The sequence below is a fragment of the Chironomus tepperi genome, unplaced genomic scaffold, assembly GCF_022539635.2.
Source record: "Chironomus tepperi strain 1889 unplaced genomic scaffold, CSIRO-AGI_Ctep_v1 contig_244, whole genome shotgun sequence".
Taxonomy (NCBI): Eukaryota; Metazoa; Arthropoda; class Insecta; order Diptera; family Chironomidae; genus Chironomus; species Chironomus tepperi.
Genome location: NW_027226366.1, coordinates 287,037 through 303,305, shown reverse-complemented (window position 1 = coordinate 303,305; position 16,269 = coordinate 287,037). Strand labels below are relative to the sequence as shown.

Below are 16,269 nucleotides of genomic sequence, written 5' to 3'. Positions count from 1 at the left end.
AACAGTCAAAGAACATGCATTCATGTTACAGAAATACCTCTTTGGTACCTAGAAGCAGTCACATTGCCTGTTGCTAGTAACTTAGTTCATTTGGTGAACAGATAACCGTCAAATCAGCCACGGTACATTTCAGAGCATCAAGCAATACCTAAATTGCAATAGGATATGCAATTGAAAATTCCAAAAACTGTACAAGACATTAAACCACATTATACAAGTCATATACGTCATCTATCTATAAAAGGATAAACACACGTGTCTAAATGAATAACAGAAATGTATCATTCATCGTGACGTAGATTCTTTACATTCTGACAAAACATGACAATATATTTAGGTATTGCCATAAAATAAACCAGTTGTACGGCGATACTTGATAGTATGGATTTTTTTCATGTAGCACTGTTCTAAATTTAAGCTTTTGAATAATTAATCAGCTTGTTGAAAAGGTTGCTTGATTGCTGAATTTCAACTGGGAATGACTGAAATGTTGATTAATTTGGTTCTTAGACATGTGACTGGATTGTAAGTTGTCATAAGTCTTTGGTGTGCGTGTGGATTAGGAATTGGGGTTTATGAGACTGTCTTGTTGTTTACTTAATAGTTTATGATATTATAAAGCTATAAATGTAAGGTTTATTGATAACATGTGCTATTTTTGAGTTTGGTTGATCAAATTATGAATTAACAGTCGATATCCTTAATTTGTAGCTAAAATGAAGGAATTGCTTACTAATTGTTGTGATAAATAAGATTAAATGTGTCATAAAAATGAATCATTCCGTAAATTTTCATAACGGTCAAATAAAATTCAAAAACTTTGCCGCGCACTCTTTGTTTTGTGAATCGTAGTATACATTTGCATGGTTTCGTTACTGATTAATTAAATTAAAATGATTTGTGATTTTAAAGTTTATTAAGGAATCTAAGTTGCTGGATAAACAAGTTATTCCATTTATCATTTAGTGACGCAAAAAGTTTCTAATGTCAATTGTAACAATCATAAGAAAACATCATTGAAATTATTTTGGTTGAGTACGTTACAGACATTTTTACAAGGAAAAACATTAAATAGAGTTCATAATGTCAATACAACATGACAATCGCGCCTTAATTATGTGAATGCAAGTGAATTAAACATCAATAGCTGAATATAGTAGTGATAAAGGATATAAATACAAAATATTTGTAAAATATAAATCACAGTACATAAAACTTTATAAAATGTGAATTTTACAAGGGCTTTTACAAGAAATTTTCAGCCATTGAATATTTTAAAATATAATACTACAACATTTTTAAAATTGGAGATTGTTTTAACATTTTAGTCTTTAGGTAATGATAAATTGATAATATAAAGTTACTAGTTTGTCAATAATACAAAGTTTATGGATAATGTATCAAGCAAGCAATGCAAATTGAATAAGGAATTTTTTGTTATTTTGGCATTTTTAATTCTCGTTTAGAATTGATTAAATCATGATCAAATAGTGATTACAAAACAAATTTGTCATGATTAATTGTTTCAAATCATTGTGAATCATAAAGAAGCATAAATTGGAGACAATTAAGAGGTTTTAATCAGTTTTTTTATGCTGTGCCATGTAGAAGAAAAAAAAATTATCAGTGTATTGCGATATAATGTATGTTGGACATTTTCTTAATGTATTGGTGCGTGATGGAATTGCCCAGTATGAAAAATGGCACTTTAAATGAAACTTTTTTGATATTTGTGAGACAGAACCATTAGTTGTTACTTTAGTCATGGATTAGTGATGAAATTTGCTTACGAATTAAGTTATAATGCTAAGTGATAAAGCCAATATGTAATTATCTTATATACACCTTTGGAATTCTATCTGGGTAATCGGTATGAACATTTTTTGGCGGACAATTGCGTCATCAACGGTTATGGGATTAGAATAGAATGAAAAATTTCTTTTTTTTTTCGAAAAAAAATACTATGTGTATGAGATGTAAGAGAGAAAAAGGCAGTGTTTACTCATCGACATTTTTCTATTGGTTTATTGTAGCTTTTGACGATAGCAACAACATCCAGACGAGGAGAGGAGACAAAATTTTAGGCTCAATAGTTTTTATTTATTAATTATTATTAATGAAGACTCGGCAATGACTACTGTACAGCAATATTGTTTAAGGTATTACCTACTCTAGTGATTAATTTACTAAATTGGATTAAAAAATAATTAATAATTTATTAAAAATGCTTTATTATTCGCTAATGTTCTAGGTGGAACAACCATCAGCCGAACTTCATTAGTGTATTTTCGTCGCTATTGTTGAATGAAACATTAGTAGATGTAACATTAGCGGCGGAAGGTCGCCAATTACAGGCGCACAAAGTTGTCTTATCAGCATGTAGTTCTTATTTTCAGGTTTGTTTTATTTCATTTTTTTCCGCCATCACAGCAAATATTTTTGTTTGATTCTAATCATATCCATTATTCATTTACTACAGTCATTATTTACAACGAATCCTTGTAAGCATCCAATTGTAATTCTAAAGGATGTCCAGTACAACGATCTTAAAACAATGGTGGATTTCATGTATTATGGTGAAGTGAATGTATCAACAGAGCAATTACCACAAATACTAAAAACAGCTGAAATGCTGAAAATTAAAGGACTAGCCGAAATGCCAGATGCAGCATCTGTAACAAAATCGGATAGTAAGTCAAGTGACCATACGGACGGAAATCAATCAATTAGCGGCGTAGAATCAATGTGGGGGAGTACAGAATCTCAACAACAGGCTCAACAGCAGCAATATCATACGATTCGACGTACACCCTCACCATCAAATATGTCACCAGCAACACGAAGGAAACGGTTACGCAAAACATCGACAGGCTCAGGATCGATAAATATTTCAGCGTCAATTGAGAGAATTCAAGATGAGCATCAGCAACAGATTCAACATCAACAGCAACAAACAATGGATGGTAGGATGATGCAGAAATATTCACAGCAGCAATCAGTTGATGTCCCTCTATCAACATTTTCAGCCGTATCGCAAACAGGAGCCATTGCAAATGTTCGAGGTTTGAAAATTAATTCTAGTCCTGATAATCAAATGCAGCATCAGCAAGATCCGCATGAGCACATTGATGAGTCACAACATATAACTGAAATGGTAAGCATCCAGCAGTATAGTTATGTGTATGAGGAACTAATTTAATTTGTTATTTATTTTTGTGTCTGTCCAGAAAACTGAGGACTTAAGTTGTGTGAATCAATCAATGCCATTAGATATTTCAACGGGAACATCAACAACTCCTGTTAATTGTCCACCTACTCAACAACATAGCGGTGAGTAGTCCACATTTTTGTGTGTCCATCCATTCTTACATTATTGCTTTTCTTTTGCTTGCTATATAGTATATAGTTATAATTCATTATTGACATAAAGTAATATATAAAAAATTTTTGATATGAACCCAAAAAAATATTGAGACTGTAAAGAGATATTTAGATTTTAAGCATATTATACATATATAAATTAAGCGTTAATGCAGTGATGAATGTGCAAACTGCAAGCCCATATCACAGAGCGAATGAAAAAGAACTCAGATCTCTCAAAAAAGAAATGACTGAAATTTATTTGTATTACTTTTATATCATCCATGAAAAATGTGCTTGTTATCTGTAAGGAATTGAAAATATGTTTTTATTTTTGTCAATCGACCCGAAAGAATAATAATAAGAATAAACAAAAGAAAAGTGTGATTAGTTATTGCCCAGAAGAAAGAAAAAAAAATATTGAGAATTTTAAAAAATGAGAGAGAAATTTTTGTGTGTTGCTATAAACCAAAAAAAAAGCCATAAAAGACATATGAATGAAGCCCCAACTTTTTATTATATTTTAATTAAATTTTCTCCCAAAAAATTCCGCGAAGGAAACCTCCTTTTTGTCACGAAACTTTATTATTTACTTCCATTGAATCGAATTTATTTATTTTTGATGGCTGTATAAATATACATTTTGTGAGCAATGTCAAGCTACTGAAAGGAATCGATGCGGTTTGAACTATCCTAAACTACTCCACATGTGGTCTTTCATTTCTCATACTTTATATCCAACATGTGATCGTTCTTAATCGTCAAAAGGGTGTTCAATGCATCATTTATTCACTGCATCATGACAAACTTACTACTTTTTTATATTATTGAACCTTAGATCTGTTTTTTTGTATAAAAGAAATGAATAATAATAGAGATTTGAGTAGTCATTATTAATTTTTTATCGTTTTTTTTTTTTTTTGCAAGTCAAAAACAGTTTTTTGTTATTCTTTTGTATTTTAATTTAATTATGCCAAACATATGAAAACCAACCAAATTGTTAAAAACTTGATAAGAAGTTTCTTTTTGTACAAAAAATTAGCGAAATGCGAACCAAAAAAAAATTGAAAAAAAAGCCTCCAAAAAATATTCTTTCTCATTTTTTATTATTCTCTCTATCCTCTCAGGTGGGCAATGGGCAGTAATCGATACAAATTATTCACGCTTCGCTCTGACAACATCTGCTGCTGCATTACCAACGAGCACTGTACAGCATAGTGCTGCACATCACCATCATCATCATCATCATCATGAAGGGAACATAACTACGACGCAAACGGGCGCTCAAAGTGTTGGTCATGGAAATGATAATATGTCACTTGGATCAAATCATAGTTCGAGTCATGGCAGCAATAATTCAAATTCTAATAATAATGCAACTATTCAATCACAGAATTCAACACCAGTACAGTTACAATATCAAACGACATATTCACCACAAATAATTGCTGTAAATCCAAACAATATTGTCAACAATTATCCACCGAGCATATCTACACCAAACAGTCCATTAGTGCAATCTGTCTACAGCCAACAAAGCACGCCCATACAATCGCCTGTGAATATGCAAAATTCAACAAATGATGCGAGTACTAGTGCGAGTAATAACAACAGTGTGAATGCTAATTCGTCATCGGGATCAATTAATGCAGCGGCACCACCGAAACGGAAACGATCTGTGAATCCGCAAGGCGAGGAGAACTTTTTACGGGCACTCGATGCAGTGCGCTTTGGAGGAATCGGATTTTGCAAGGAAAGTAGATACCATCAATCGACACACAAATTCAATATTATTATTGTTTTAATCGATGACGTTCTTTTTATTTGAGAGCCTACATATGTTTCTATTGATTTTCTCAATTACACGCGAGATGTGAACAAGTTTTTTTTTATTGATGATTCAGTGTTCTGACATTCCAATTCTTTTTTTGACTGTTTCTTTGTGCGTTCGATAATGCCATTGTTTACGGTTATTTTCGTCAAATAAGCTATATCTTTCAAGGTTGCTTATGAAGATGAACATTTATTTTTGGATGTTGAACAGTACTTGTTAAAAGTTAAGCTTTTCAATTGAATCATATTGTTCACAGACATGAATAGTTCAGATTCGGAGGTCTAGTGGTTATTTTATATGCTGATTCATAGTTCATTAGCGAGTATTCTGTACATTTCTGATGTTTTCTGGATCTTTGACAAAGCTTTCTTTGATTTTCGTATTTCTGATGTTTCTACACAGTTAATGACTATAGGGAAGGCTATGAATGTCTCTGGTCATAACTATCATACATGAGGAATGCAATTTGATTGCTGGATTGCTGGATCTCCAGATTTAAGCTCCATTTCCTCTAAAATTCATCTTTTTTGATGAAAATACTTCAATAAAATTCAAAAGCTTAGCTAAAAGCTAAAAATTTCATTTTTCAAATAATACCAGCACACCGTGACCCTTTAACATATATTCAAAAACTGATAGAAATCCCCAACACTTGATTTATCAAAGATCTAAAAATTCTAGTTCCAATATTCCTGTTTATATTTATTCACGATTCTAACGAAACGACAAAATCAGAATAATTTATTAAACTGAACTAAATGAACTCTCACGAAATTTATTGGATATTCAAATTATTGTCTAAATCCTCTTCAAAATGTTATAGATATCCGTAAAGATACACAGACTGTTCACAAAAAAACGCTCTCGTATCATTTCTGTTTTTGTTATTTTTTTCGCATACAAAATGCGGAATTAATAATTTTTTTTGCCTACTGATAATCGTACACAAAAATAAATAAAAAAAAAATTTAAATATAATAAACAGGCTGCGAGACTTTATGGCGTCAACAATCGAACATTATGGTTAGAGTTTAAGAAACGAGGATATCCAATTAGTCGACCAAGTATCAAGAGCAGGATAAAAACAGAGCCGAACATGAGTCCGCCACCATCGGCGTCAACGCCTAGTGCTGAAGAAAATACAATGGAGAATTACGAATCAAATATACAGCAACCAATGGCCGGACCATCATCATCAGAAGCATCAAATACACCAATTATGTGTCCACCACATCATCCGGCAATGGGTGTTATGGGATTTCTAGATACTCGTCATGTTGACTTTTCAGCAGCTGGCCTACATCAAATGTCACGCCAGCGATATGCTGATGGAACGACTGCTGTTAATATTAATCCTAGCTCCGTGAATATGCAGAGCATTAATTTCAATTCCATTTAGATGATGTTGATTATAATTGGAAATTAAATGCTGTTTTTTATCGCCATGATTTTTAAGTTCAAATGTTAATGGGTTATTAATGAAAAATTACAAGAAAAACTTTTATTATTATTACTATTATTATGATTATTACAGAGTAAAAATTATTATAATTAATAAATAATATGATGATTGACACATAGGACAGATTGATTCGAGACTTGTGGCAAGGATTGGTCAATGTTTTTGGTTGGAATTTAAATGGATATTAAATGTGGATAAGTTGCGATTGTTTGGAGAATTCTTGAAATTGTGGTTGCTTTGATTAATAATTGTCAATTCCTACAGAAACGCATGATAAAGAACATACCTTCCCTATTACACGCGGAAGTTCGCTTATCTTCAAAAGATAAATTTATGGGAAAGATAACTTAATTTTGATCAAAGTTAACATAGTTTTGAGAATTTTTCAAATATTTACTGAAAGACAAGGCGTAGAAAAGGGGAAAAATGTGGTTCTCTGTGATGTGCGTATGGTCGGATTCAGACCAGAGTCATGCTGACCTGGGTCATGTTTTTTGCTTTTTCTACTCCATGTGCTTTTAGGATTTGTAGCTTAAATACACATAAAGTCTTTTGGCGCCAAAACAAAATTGGTTAACTTACATGATAATTTACCCAAAGCTCGAAGACAACTCGAATTTTATTTGGAGTCGAGTCAACTTCAGTTGACTATTCCATACAGAATCTGAGTCGACTTAAAGCTCTGGATTTTCCACAAAATTCATCAATATTGACCCACCTTGACTACGAAAATAGAAACATAAATTGTTGATAAAAAATGAATTTTAAGTTCTTCTCTTCTTATCATTTGGAGATTAACAGAAGAAATAATTTTTTGTTTTTATGAAGGATGTAGGAATCAATAAAAGGAGATTTTTTTATGTTAAAAACAAAAAAACACAGACACACATATTAAAAAAATGATAGAAGAAATGCGTATCATGATTGATGAAACATTTCTTTATACTTAAGCCAATAATAAAAGAAGAAGTAAGAATCATAAAACATGATGATAATGTGTATATAGATAAATGAAACTGACTTAAAACCCGCTAAAAAAATTATTATTTTTTTTTTTTTGATTATTATAATTTGTTAAATGTAAACACACAAACACAAAGGAAGAATCATACAAAGCTTTTTTCTTGTGCTGATCATGTGCTTCTTTTTATGATAGTTCTTTTTCATTTGTATATATGATATGTAATAGAAAATTGATACACAAGCCATATATAAATACATTATAAATATGAAAGAAAGCATTCAAAGTGAACAAATTGAGGAAAAAAATGAGATAAAAATAAGTGTAGAAAAAAAGAAGAAAAAAAAACTTAACTAAATGTTGGTAGATTTTTAATAAACATTAATAAATCATAAATTTCCTTTCGTTTTTGTCGGTGATCATACGGCGATAGAAATGAAAAAAATTAAAATCGGACGAACGATGAAAAATAAGTAATGATGAAAAGTGTGGAAAATGTTTGTTCAAGTCGGGGATTTGAAATGTATAACATGCTGGATTTAAATGGGGGAGAGAGCTATCCGGTAGGCATGCGATGTAAAAACGGCTGGATATGAGGCCCATTGACAGCTTGACTCTGATTTGAGGTCGAATTTTATCAAATCTGGGCTAAAGTCAGATTCAATTTGGTTTGGATCCGAATTTTCGGACATTTCGTCGTGTGGCTACATAGCTGAATTTCTATTCTGTTATGATGACCCGAAGCAACTCATGGGTATGTTCACTGTGATTTTTCTCTAGAAAAACCCTAGAAAATTGAATAATTTTGTCCAAAGATATCATATTTGGCATCAGTCTGTCCACCCTGGATACGCTCCAGCTCTATTTGAACCATTTCAATGTCAAAATCAACAATCCATAGACTTAAAGCTGTGAAGCTCTGAATTAAATCCGAATACATTATTAAAATCTTTTAATGTTTGCATTGAGCATTAATTCAGTCAATTTTACTGACAGCTTTAAATGAATTCAGAGTAAATGTGTAGGACTGAAAAATAATGAAAAAATCCACCCTCAGATTGCAATCAAATGACATATTTAATAAAGCCTCTAGTCGTTCAGCGAGCAGCAAAATTGCAAATATGAATTACTGATCTAAGAATTGAGTCGTGAACTTAAATCCTACAACTTTTGTTTGTAAGAATCTTTAATTTAATTAAGGGTTGTCGAGCATACTTCCTGCTTATGAATGAAAAAAAAATAATATTAATCCTCTCATAAATGCGCTATCAAAAAAGCTATTAATCCAGGATTAAAAGTCATTCCCGAGCAGCACTTTGCGAGGAACTGAATTTTGACTCTTAAATAGGGTGTAAAGCAACAGTCAAGGTGCTATAAGAGCAAATTCGCGTCTTTCCGGTAATACAGCCCGATATCCTTCCCGAGTAGAATAGAATATGATTAGTCGACTCTATGTCAAGTTCCATAAACATCAAGCTTTTATCTAGGCACTAGGTCGACTAATCGCAGCCTATCCCACTTGAGATTGTGCTGTTCGGTATTGAATTTACTCAATAGAATCTAATCAATTTATGTCCTTGAATTTAATTCCACTAACTTCCCCTCAATTGTGATTACGATAAAGAAAAAAAAACTTTTTAAATCCCTGACTTAACAACACATTTTAAAGCAGCAGTAAAGCATGATATAATCAATTTTTTAGGCATTTAAATTGAAAAAGCGTCATCAAATCATTCAACACATTACTTCACTGATGTATATGAGACATAATCCCTTTTTGGAGCTTTTTTAATTCTATTCATTATTTTTTACGTCTATATCTCTCTCTGTTTACTTCCTAATTCCTTCAACCTTCCTTCTTTTTTATACTTTATAATTAATTTTTTTCTCTTAAATGTTCTAGTTGATAAAAAATAAAATAATATTTTGGTGATATTTTAACTAAAAAATGAAATGAAATTTCCCAGTAATAACGTTAAGATCCGGACGATATAAAAATGAGAATGACAGTGACATCCTGTCCTCTTCATTTCTGTATTGTCCTGAGGAAAATAGGATTTTTTTTTGTTAAATAAAAAAAAAGAAAACAAAAGTTTTCAAGTCAAAACTCACATTTGTAAGGACCCTTACATTTTATGACATAAAAGGGGCAGAACTACCTAAGATTTTATCACACAAACTTTGTACATCGTCAATTTTTCTATACATTTGAAGTAAAAAAAAATCAAGAATCGACTACGAAAAAAATGCACTTGTTTGATACATCAGCCTGAATTATAGAGCAAATAAGCTACTTTCATTATTATAATTATTAATTCTAGAGCTGGAAGTCGAGTCGGATCTTGTATGGAACAATACAAACTCTGAGTCCACTTCAAGCTCTAATTAATTCTAATTGAAAATATTCAGATTGAATTTACTAAAAGAATTACAAAAAAATACAAATTTCTTTATTTATTGACCGTTATGGATGCCTCAGATCATGAGTGAGCCACTCTCTTTCCTTAAACACATATTATATATTGTTAATTTAACTACTCTTTCCTATATACCTCAATAATATTCATTGCAAGGATTAATTAAAAATAGTTTGTTTCATGAGATATTTTTGAGCTGTACATGACTTGGGAGTGGATGTGCTAGGGGATTTGTGGATGGGTTTTTAGTGACTTAATGCCAAAGCGACACAAATGAAGAAGGTAACGGACCATGCAACTTTTAAGGCTTCGCTAAGTGTCTTTTATTAACTTTTATCAAATTGGAGGAAGCTTCCATTTGGTGAATATAAAAGATGTTTAGGAGAGTCCTAAGAGCTCCCTGTCGGAGCTTTGTTCATTTGTGTCACTCGGGATGGTAAAACTTGAGTAAATCTAGTTGAATTTGTCAAAATTAGATAGAAAATCTTTCCGATTTACTGAATGGTCGCTTTAGTTGAGTTCAAAATAACAAAGCTTTGATTAGGCTAATGTCCGACTTATGACTATGCCCTGTCTGGACCAGATAGAAACAATATTCAGGATCAGACGGAAAAAATCAAATATCTGATAGCTTTACTAGCCCAAATAACTTAATTGTTAGATATTCCCCACTTTAATCACTGAAACTTCACTTCCTTGTCATGTATACCTCGGGAATTCAATTAAAAAAATACAAAACAGGAGGTAATCAAAATGTAATTGTAATTGTTATCGATTAATTGATAATTTCTTTCATCATTATTATTTTTCTCTTTATTAAAACCAACAAAACGACATCCAGAAATAGACTCTTTTTTAATTATGGATATTTATGATCAATAACCCAAAATTTTATTGCTAAATAAATTAAAGATGATCATCATCTAATCACGACACACATACACACGACACACATGAAAGAAAAAGTGAAAATCACATACACTGAGACACTAAAAAGAGAGCATGTATAAAGTAATTTTAATGAGAAGAAAAATGAAGAAAAAATTGGAAAAATTTAAAGAAAAAAATGATGAAAAAATAGAAGTCGAAGCCCATTTTAAGGAAATAAATAAAAATATGAAAAAAATTAAAAATCTAACAGTCTTTTTGGGTTCATTTGCATGCGATTAGGTATTTGAGTAGACACAAATACGTTAGAACTGGTCATCAACTAGTTAAAACATATTTTTGTCCATTCGGGGTGTGATTCAATGATATGTTGAGCTCAATTGTCAATAAGTCTAGTCAAGTCCATCCAAAAAATCATAAAATCACACCCAAATAATGTCCATCCCTAACCATCCACCTTATAATAAAATTAACATGTTAATCCTTAATTTATTCCATCACAGCTCAACAATCAGAATTGCTCTTTACATCGTGTTCATCAATATCATCACCATCGTCGCCAATTTCATTAAGTCTCTCGTCACCAGCGATAATAACAACGACAACAACAAATGTAGTGGTAGGTGCAAATAACAACAACAACAATAATAACAATACTAGTAGTAATTTGAGTGCGGCAAGTAAACGAGGACGCTTATTGATTCGTCAACAAAGAATTAAGAAGGATGGAGATCAGACGGGTGATTTAGAGACACCGGAAGCGGGAATATATCAAGAATATTTACTGTCAGTGCCATCATCAGGAGCAAGAATGGAGCGACATGCTTCAGAACCATCACCAGCAACTTCATCTGGTCTCATAACGACATCATCATCAAGTTCTGTATCCGGAAATCTTCTATCAGTTCCAACACACACGTCGTATTTGATAAAACAACATTCACATCCATTGCTGCCAAGTCAATCGTCATCGCCAAGTACATCATATACGCTCACTCGTCAGCTCTCTCATCCGATACAGACAATTTCTCACCAATCATCACAAATTGTGAGTACAGTGACATCGCATGGGGGACATGACGCTGGTACAAGTGGACAATTACTTCAAATGCATCATCATAAATCAGCACCAGTTAGAAGTCAAACATTGCCTCATTATACAGTCACTGATATGGACTTTTGTAGTGGCAATGAAAAAGCTCAAATGTCATCAAATATGTCAAATAGTCCCACAGTAGTGATCATTCCCGACGTATCGAGTGATCATACGACAACTGTAGTACAATCACATTTACCGTCACAACATACTTTATATCAGAAATCATCATCACATCATCATCTTCAGTTGCCATCGATTCGTGTCAAGTCTGAAGAGCTTCAGAGAAGTGTCTCGTCGCCATTGGTAAGATTAGGGATTTTTGTGTCTTTTTTGAGATGATGGTTATGGGATTTCATTTGTTTTACAGACATCGACGCGAAGTGAGTTATCATTTGAAACGACTACACGATCCAGTCATTGTCCAACGTTACGAGCTGGTAAGTTGATTCTCTAACTACAGAAGATTGGGTTGTTTTGGCGATAATGTGGCTTGAGGGTGTCTTAATGATTTGAGTAGTCTCGACCATTAAGGATTAAAGACATTGACCCATCCTCATCCCTCAGAAATCATTAAGCCACTTCCACCCAAAATAATTGAAATATCAATAAGCTTCAACATCAATTTCATTACTCTTTCCAATATCTAGGACCAGCTTTGGGTTGTAATTTCTGTTGGAATACAATCGATGCACATGGTAGAATTTTACGACGTAAAACGAAGTAAGTAATTGGAAGACATGTGATGAATATGAAGATTGCATGTTCGTGACAGTCAGTAGCTGAACAACAACCACTATTATATATATATAAACATGAATATTTTATTTCTCCATTCCATTCAGATACCATTGTCCAGAATGTCAAACGAATTTATGTATTGTACCATGCTTTCAAGAGTATCACGAGAGGCAGTCGAGTGAGGGAAGCAATGAAACGAGTTCAACAAAATCAAGTGGCTTAAAAAGTCTCAAATCATCTCAAACCATGTAAGTGAACGTCCAATGAATTGTTTGAGTCAGTGCCCTAATATACTTTATAAAATTTCAAAATTTCTTTTTTTTAAATTGTAATTTGACAATTTAGATAAATGAATTTAAAAAAAATATTGAACTTAATTTGGACCCTCAAATTAGTGGTAACTTGTTTTGATGTTGCATAACAAGGACATAAAAAAGTATATTAGATAAATTGCTTGAAAGTATTTTATTTTGTTGGAAGGGATGTCACATCACATCAATTTTGACACTTCCTGTTTTCATACATCCTTTACATGAGGGTGAATATACGCAATTGTTTTGTATATTCCTGTACCCGTCATAAATTATGAAAACCTTTGGTAACAAAAGTCACAGGATATTAAGTGTGACTTTTGTCGACAAATTGTTAATGATAAAAAATATTGTTTTTTGGGAAATGAAAATTAATTAAAATTAATTTGTTGTAAAATTTTATGTATGCAAATTCTTGGTGCATACAATTTTTTGATGTACAATTTCTTATGTATAAGAAATAAGGATGAAGAAAAGGAAGAAAAAAAAACGTTGTTTTAAGTGTAAATTAAAAAATTTCTTTGATGTAATTTGTAAGATGAGGTTGATGATATAAATTTAAAAAACAATTTCTTTCTACCACCATTTGTCTAATTTTCATGATTAAAAGTGAAAATTTATTTGTGTAACCAATTTAAAGGTTGGAAAATGGAGTTTGAATTGGATGGAACTTTCAAAGTTTCCTATTGATACCATTTCATATAGAATGTTTATTCTTTGGAGTTTAAATTCAGATTGAACTTTTGTATTAAAAGGGGTTTTCAACTAAATGCAATAATTTTTGTTCAAATTTCAAATGAACGTTATAAAATTTTTATATTCAGACTACCTATATTGAGCTCAATTTAATAATATTTGGGTTTAATCTTGTAGGAATCAAATGTTTCCAGTTTTCCCACCACCTCTTCTTGTTTTCAAGTTGGAAAAATTAGCTTTTAGCTATTAAATGTAAACAAAAGATAAATTTCAAACCAAAATCAACCAAAACTAACATTTATTGGACTTATTTCATGTCAGATGTAACTAAACTTACCAGAATTAGTTGATCCACTTGAGTTTATTGCTTAACTAATAGTAATTTCACTTCTTAAATCACTTCTTAACTTAAATTTTTATGAAAATTATGAATTCACATTTTAAATGACTGGAGTGTTTAAAACTAAGGATTCGCTCCTCAACTGAAAGCAATGCTTTAATTTTAATTCAAAACTTAAAAAACCGTTGAAAATCAATTCAATTGAAAAGAAGAGCTTTGAAAATTCCATCAATTTAGCATCAATTCCAACACTCTAAAAACTTTGTATGTGAATGCATTAAAAAGTGGTATAAAATTTTTTTGGATATAGGGAAATTTATCTTCAATAAACTTTTTAATGACTTTAAAAAAGTCAAACATATGTTTGAAGAATATTTCAGCGGAAATGCTTACATTCAAATTTTTGCTTAAGCCCTACACACACACACACACACACACATTTATAGAAGCAGATAAAAAACATAATTAAGAATAATGATGATGAACTAAAACAAATAAATATGAAACTACATACAAAATGCAGGAAAAATTTTATCTAAATGACAAAAAAAGATGATAAAAAGTATATATTTTTGACAAATGAAGAGAAATGAATACATAAAACCTACATAAAAAAACATATTTTTCGATGATGAAAACATTTTTTCTTTAATACAATATTAAAGTACAGACTATAAAAAATGAAAATATTCGATTTAATTAATTTGACCAAAAAAAAGTAAAATTAAATGTTTTCAAATTTTTGTCCATTTCCGGCGATTATTCAAGGACTTTTTCCGTAAAAAAAATTATATTTGTTGTGTTTATTGTCGAGTGGTCTTGATGATTGGGGATTGTTTTCAATTTGGGATGGGTTGGTAGACTATTTTGGCACCATCAGCCCAATCTTGGAACTTTATAGAATAATTTAAAGCAGTATTGTCCAAAGATTGCTACGATACGACGCATCTCGGTGGTAACATTTGACCAAAACCACAGACGGCATACGATTCATGGCATTTTCAAATAATTTTTGCGTCACACATATATAGTTTGGACAATACTGATTAAAAGTGTTGAATTAAGTGGATTGAAGGTTGTCTCAAATAACAAAAGTTGGTCAATCGATCCAAAATCGGACATCAGGTCCGGCAGGAATATGACATGGAACCAAGTCAGAATCACGCCGGCCTGGGATCCGATTTATTGTGCCGCTTGGTATGATCACTTGAATGAGGATAAGTGTCCTCAAATGCACATCCAGAGCTCAATATATCAAGCTTTTGCATCAAGTTGCTTACCAAACTAGTTAAAATTCAGCCTAACCTTCCCAAACCCATCTAAATACCACTCAAGTCTATAAAAAATTTTAAAAAATAACTTAATTATATTCTCAAAAAAATATATATTCGCGATAAAACATTATTTGTACCTGACGAAATAATAAAACGAAATTAACTTTAGTCGTACACAAAAAAGCAGGAAAATTTGGTTGAAAAATCGCTCGAAATGGAAATTTTTTTTCTTTATTTTTTTGATTTAATTAAAAAAAAAGTTTATAATGGATATAATTGATATGAGAAACGCCATAAAAAAAATTAATTGGGATATAAAATTTGTTGCTGTAATTTTTGATGAATGATAATAAAGATGAAAAATTTAATTAAAATTAATCATTTGATTGGCTTTTTGCAGGATATAATGATGTTGTTGATTAATTGAAGGATCCTCAATTTTGGTTAGTTAATCCCTTCTGTTCATATAGCTTTGTACTTTAGCTTTGAATGCAATTATCTTCCTCTGCTGTTCTGAAAAATCTAGATAGCTTCTTTTCTTTGAGTCTAGTCTTGTTGATTCACAGTCGCTTCTCATTTGAAAGTTTCCAAATGTGTCTGAAAGTTTGATTCTCTTTAACTCCGGTTCGATTGCGTTTATTCCTCCCGTTAATGTACAATCAGAGTCGCTGTTTTCAGAATCATCAAGTCTAATTGAATCCATCGTTAGATTTCCAATTGCCGTTTCCTGACTCATAAATTCTGTAAGGCTTTGGTTATTTGAATTGCCAGATGATTCAAATCCAAGTTTGATAGACATTTGGAAGTATTCAGCTGCTTGTTTGAAGTCATTTAACTCATTTTCAGAAACATTAGCTTTTCCACAGTAGATGTATTCGAGGATCTTGAT

At 31.6% G+C, this 16,269-nt stretch overlaps 1 protein-coding gene across 2 annotated transcripts; it reads left to right on the top strand.

Annotated features, from left to right (window-relative positions):
* Positions 1–1,070: 1,070 nt before the first annotated feature.
* On the top strand, positions 1,071–15,720 carry BtbVII (BTB-protein-VII). Of its 2 annotated transcripts, none has more exons than XM_070641598.1 (10): positions 1,071–1,335; positions 2,034–2,159; positions 2,252–2,396; positions 2,480–2,963; positions 3,027–3,154; positions 3,228–3,330; positions 11,426–12,324; positions 12,389–12,458; positions 12,669–12,741; positions 12,864–15,720. In XM_070641598.1, the coding sequence occupies exons 2-10, from the start codon at positions 2,131–2,133 to the stop codon at positions 13,009–13,011; spliced, it is 2,079 nt and encodes a 692-aa protein (XP_070497699.1). In that variant the 5' UTR covers positions 1,071–1,335; positions 2,034–2,130; the 3' UTR covers positions 13,012–15,720. The 2 variants fall into 2 exon arrangements, with proteins under 2 accessions (XP_070497699.1, XP_070497698.1); XM_070641597.1 differs by having other exon boundaries at positions 1,076–1,335; positions 2,480–3,154; positions 12,864–13,007; positions 13,105–15,720.
* The last annotated feature ends 549 nt before the right edge of the window (positions 15,721–16,269 follow it).

Excerpts from the sequence above, each read along its gene's own strand:
- BtbVII (XM_070641597.1), top strand. The coding sequence starts at position 2,131 with ATGACTACTGTACAGCAATATTGTTTAAG. Across the intron at positions 2,397-2,479 it reads CATGTAGTTCTTATTTTCAG|TCATTATTTACAACGAATCC; the intron begins GTTTGTTTTATT and ends CATTTACTACAG. Across the intron at positions 3,155-3,227 it reads CACAACATATAACTGAAATG|AAAACTGAGGACTTAAGTTG; the intron begins GTAAGCATCCAG and ends GTGTCTGTCCAG.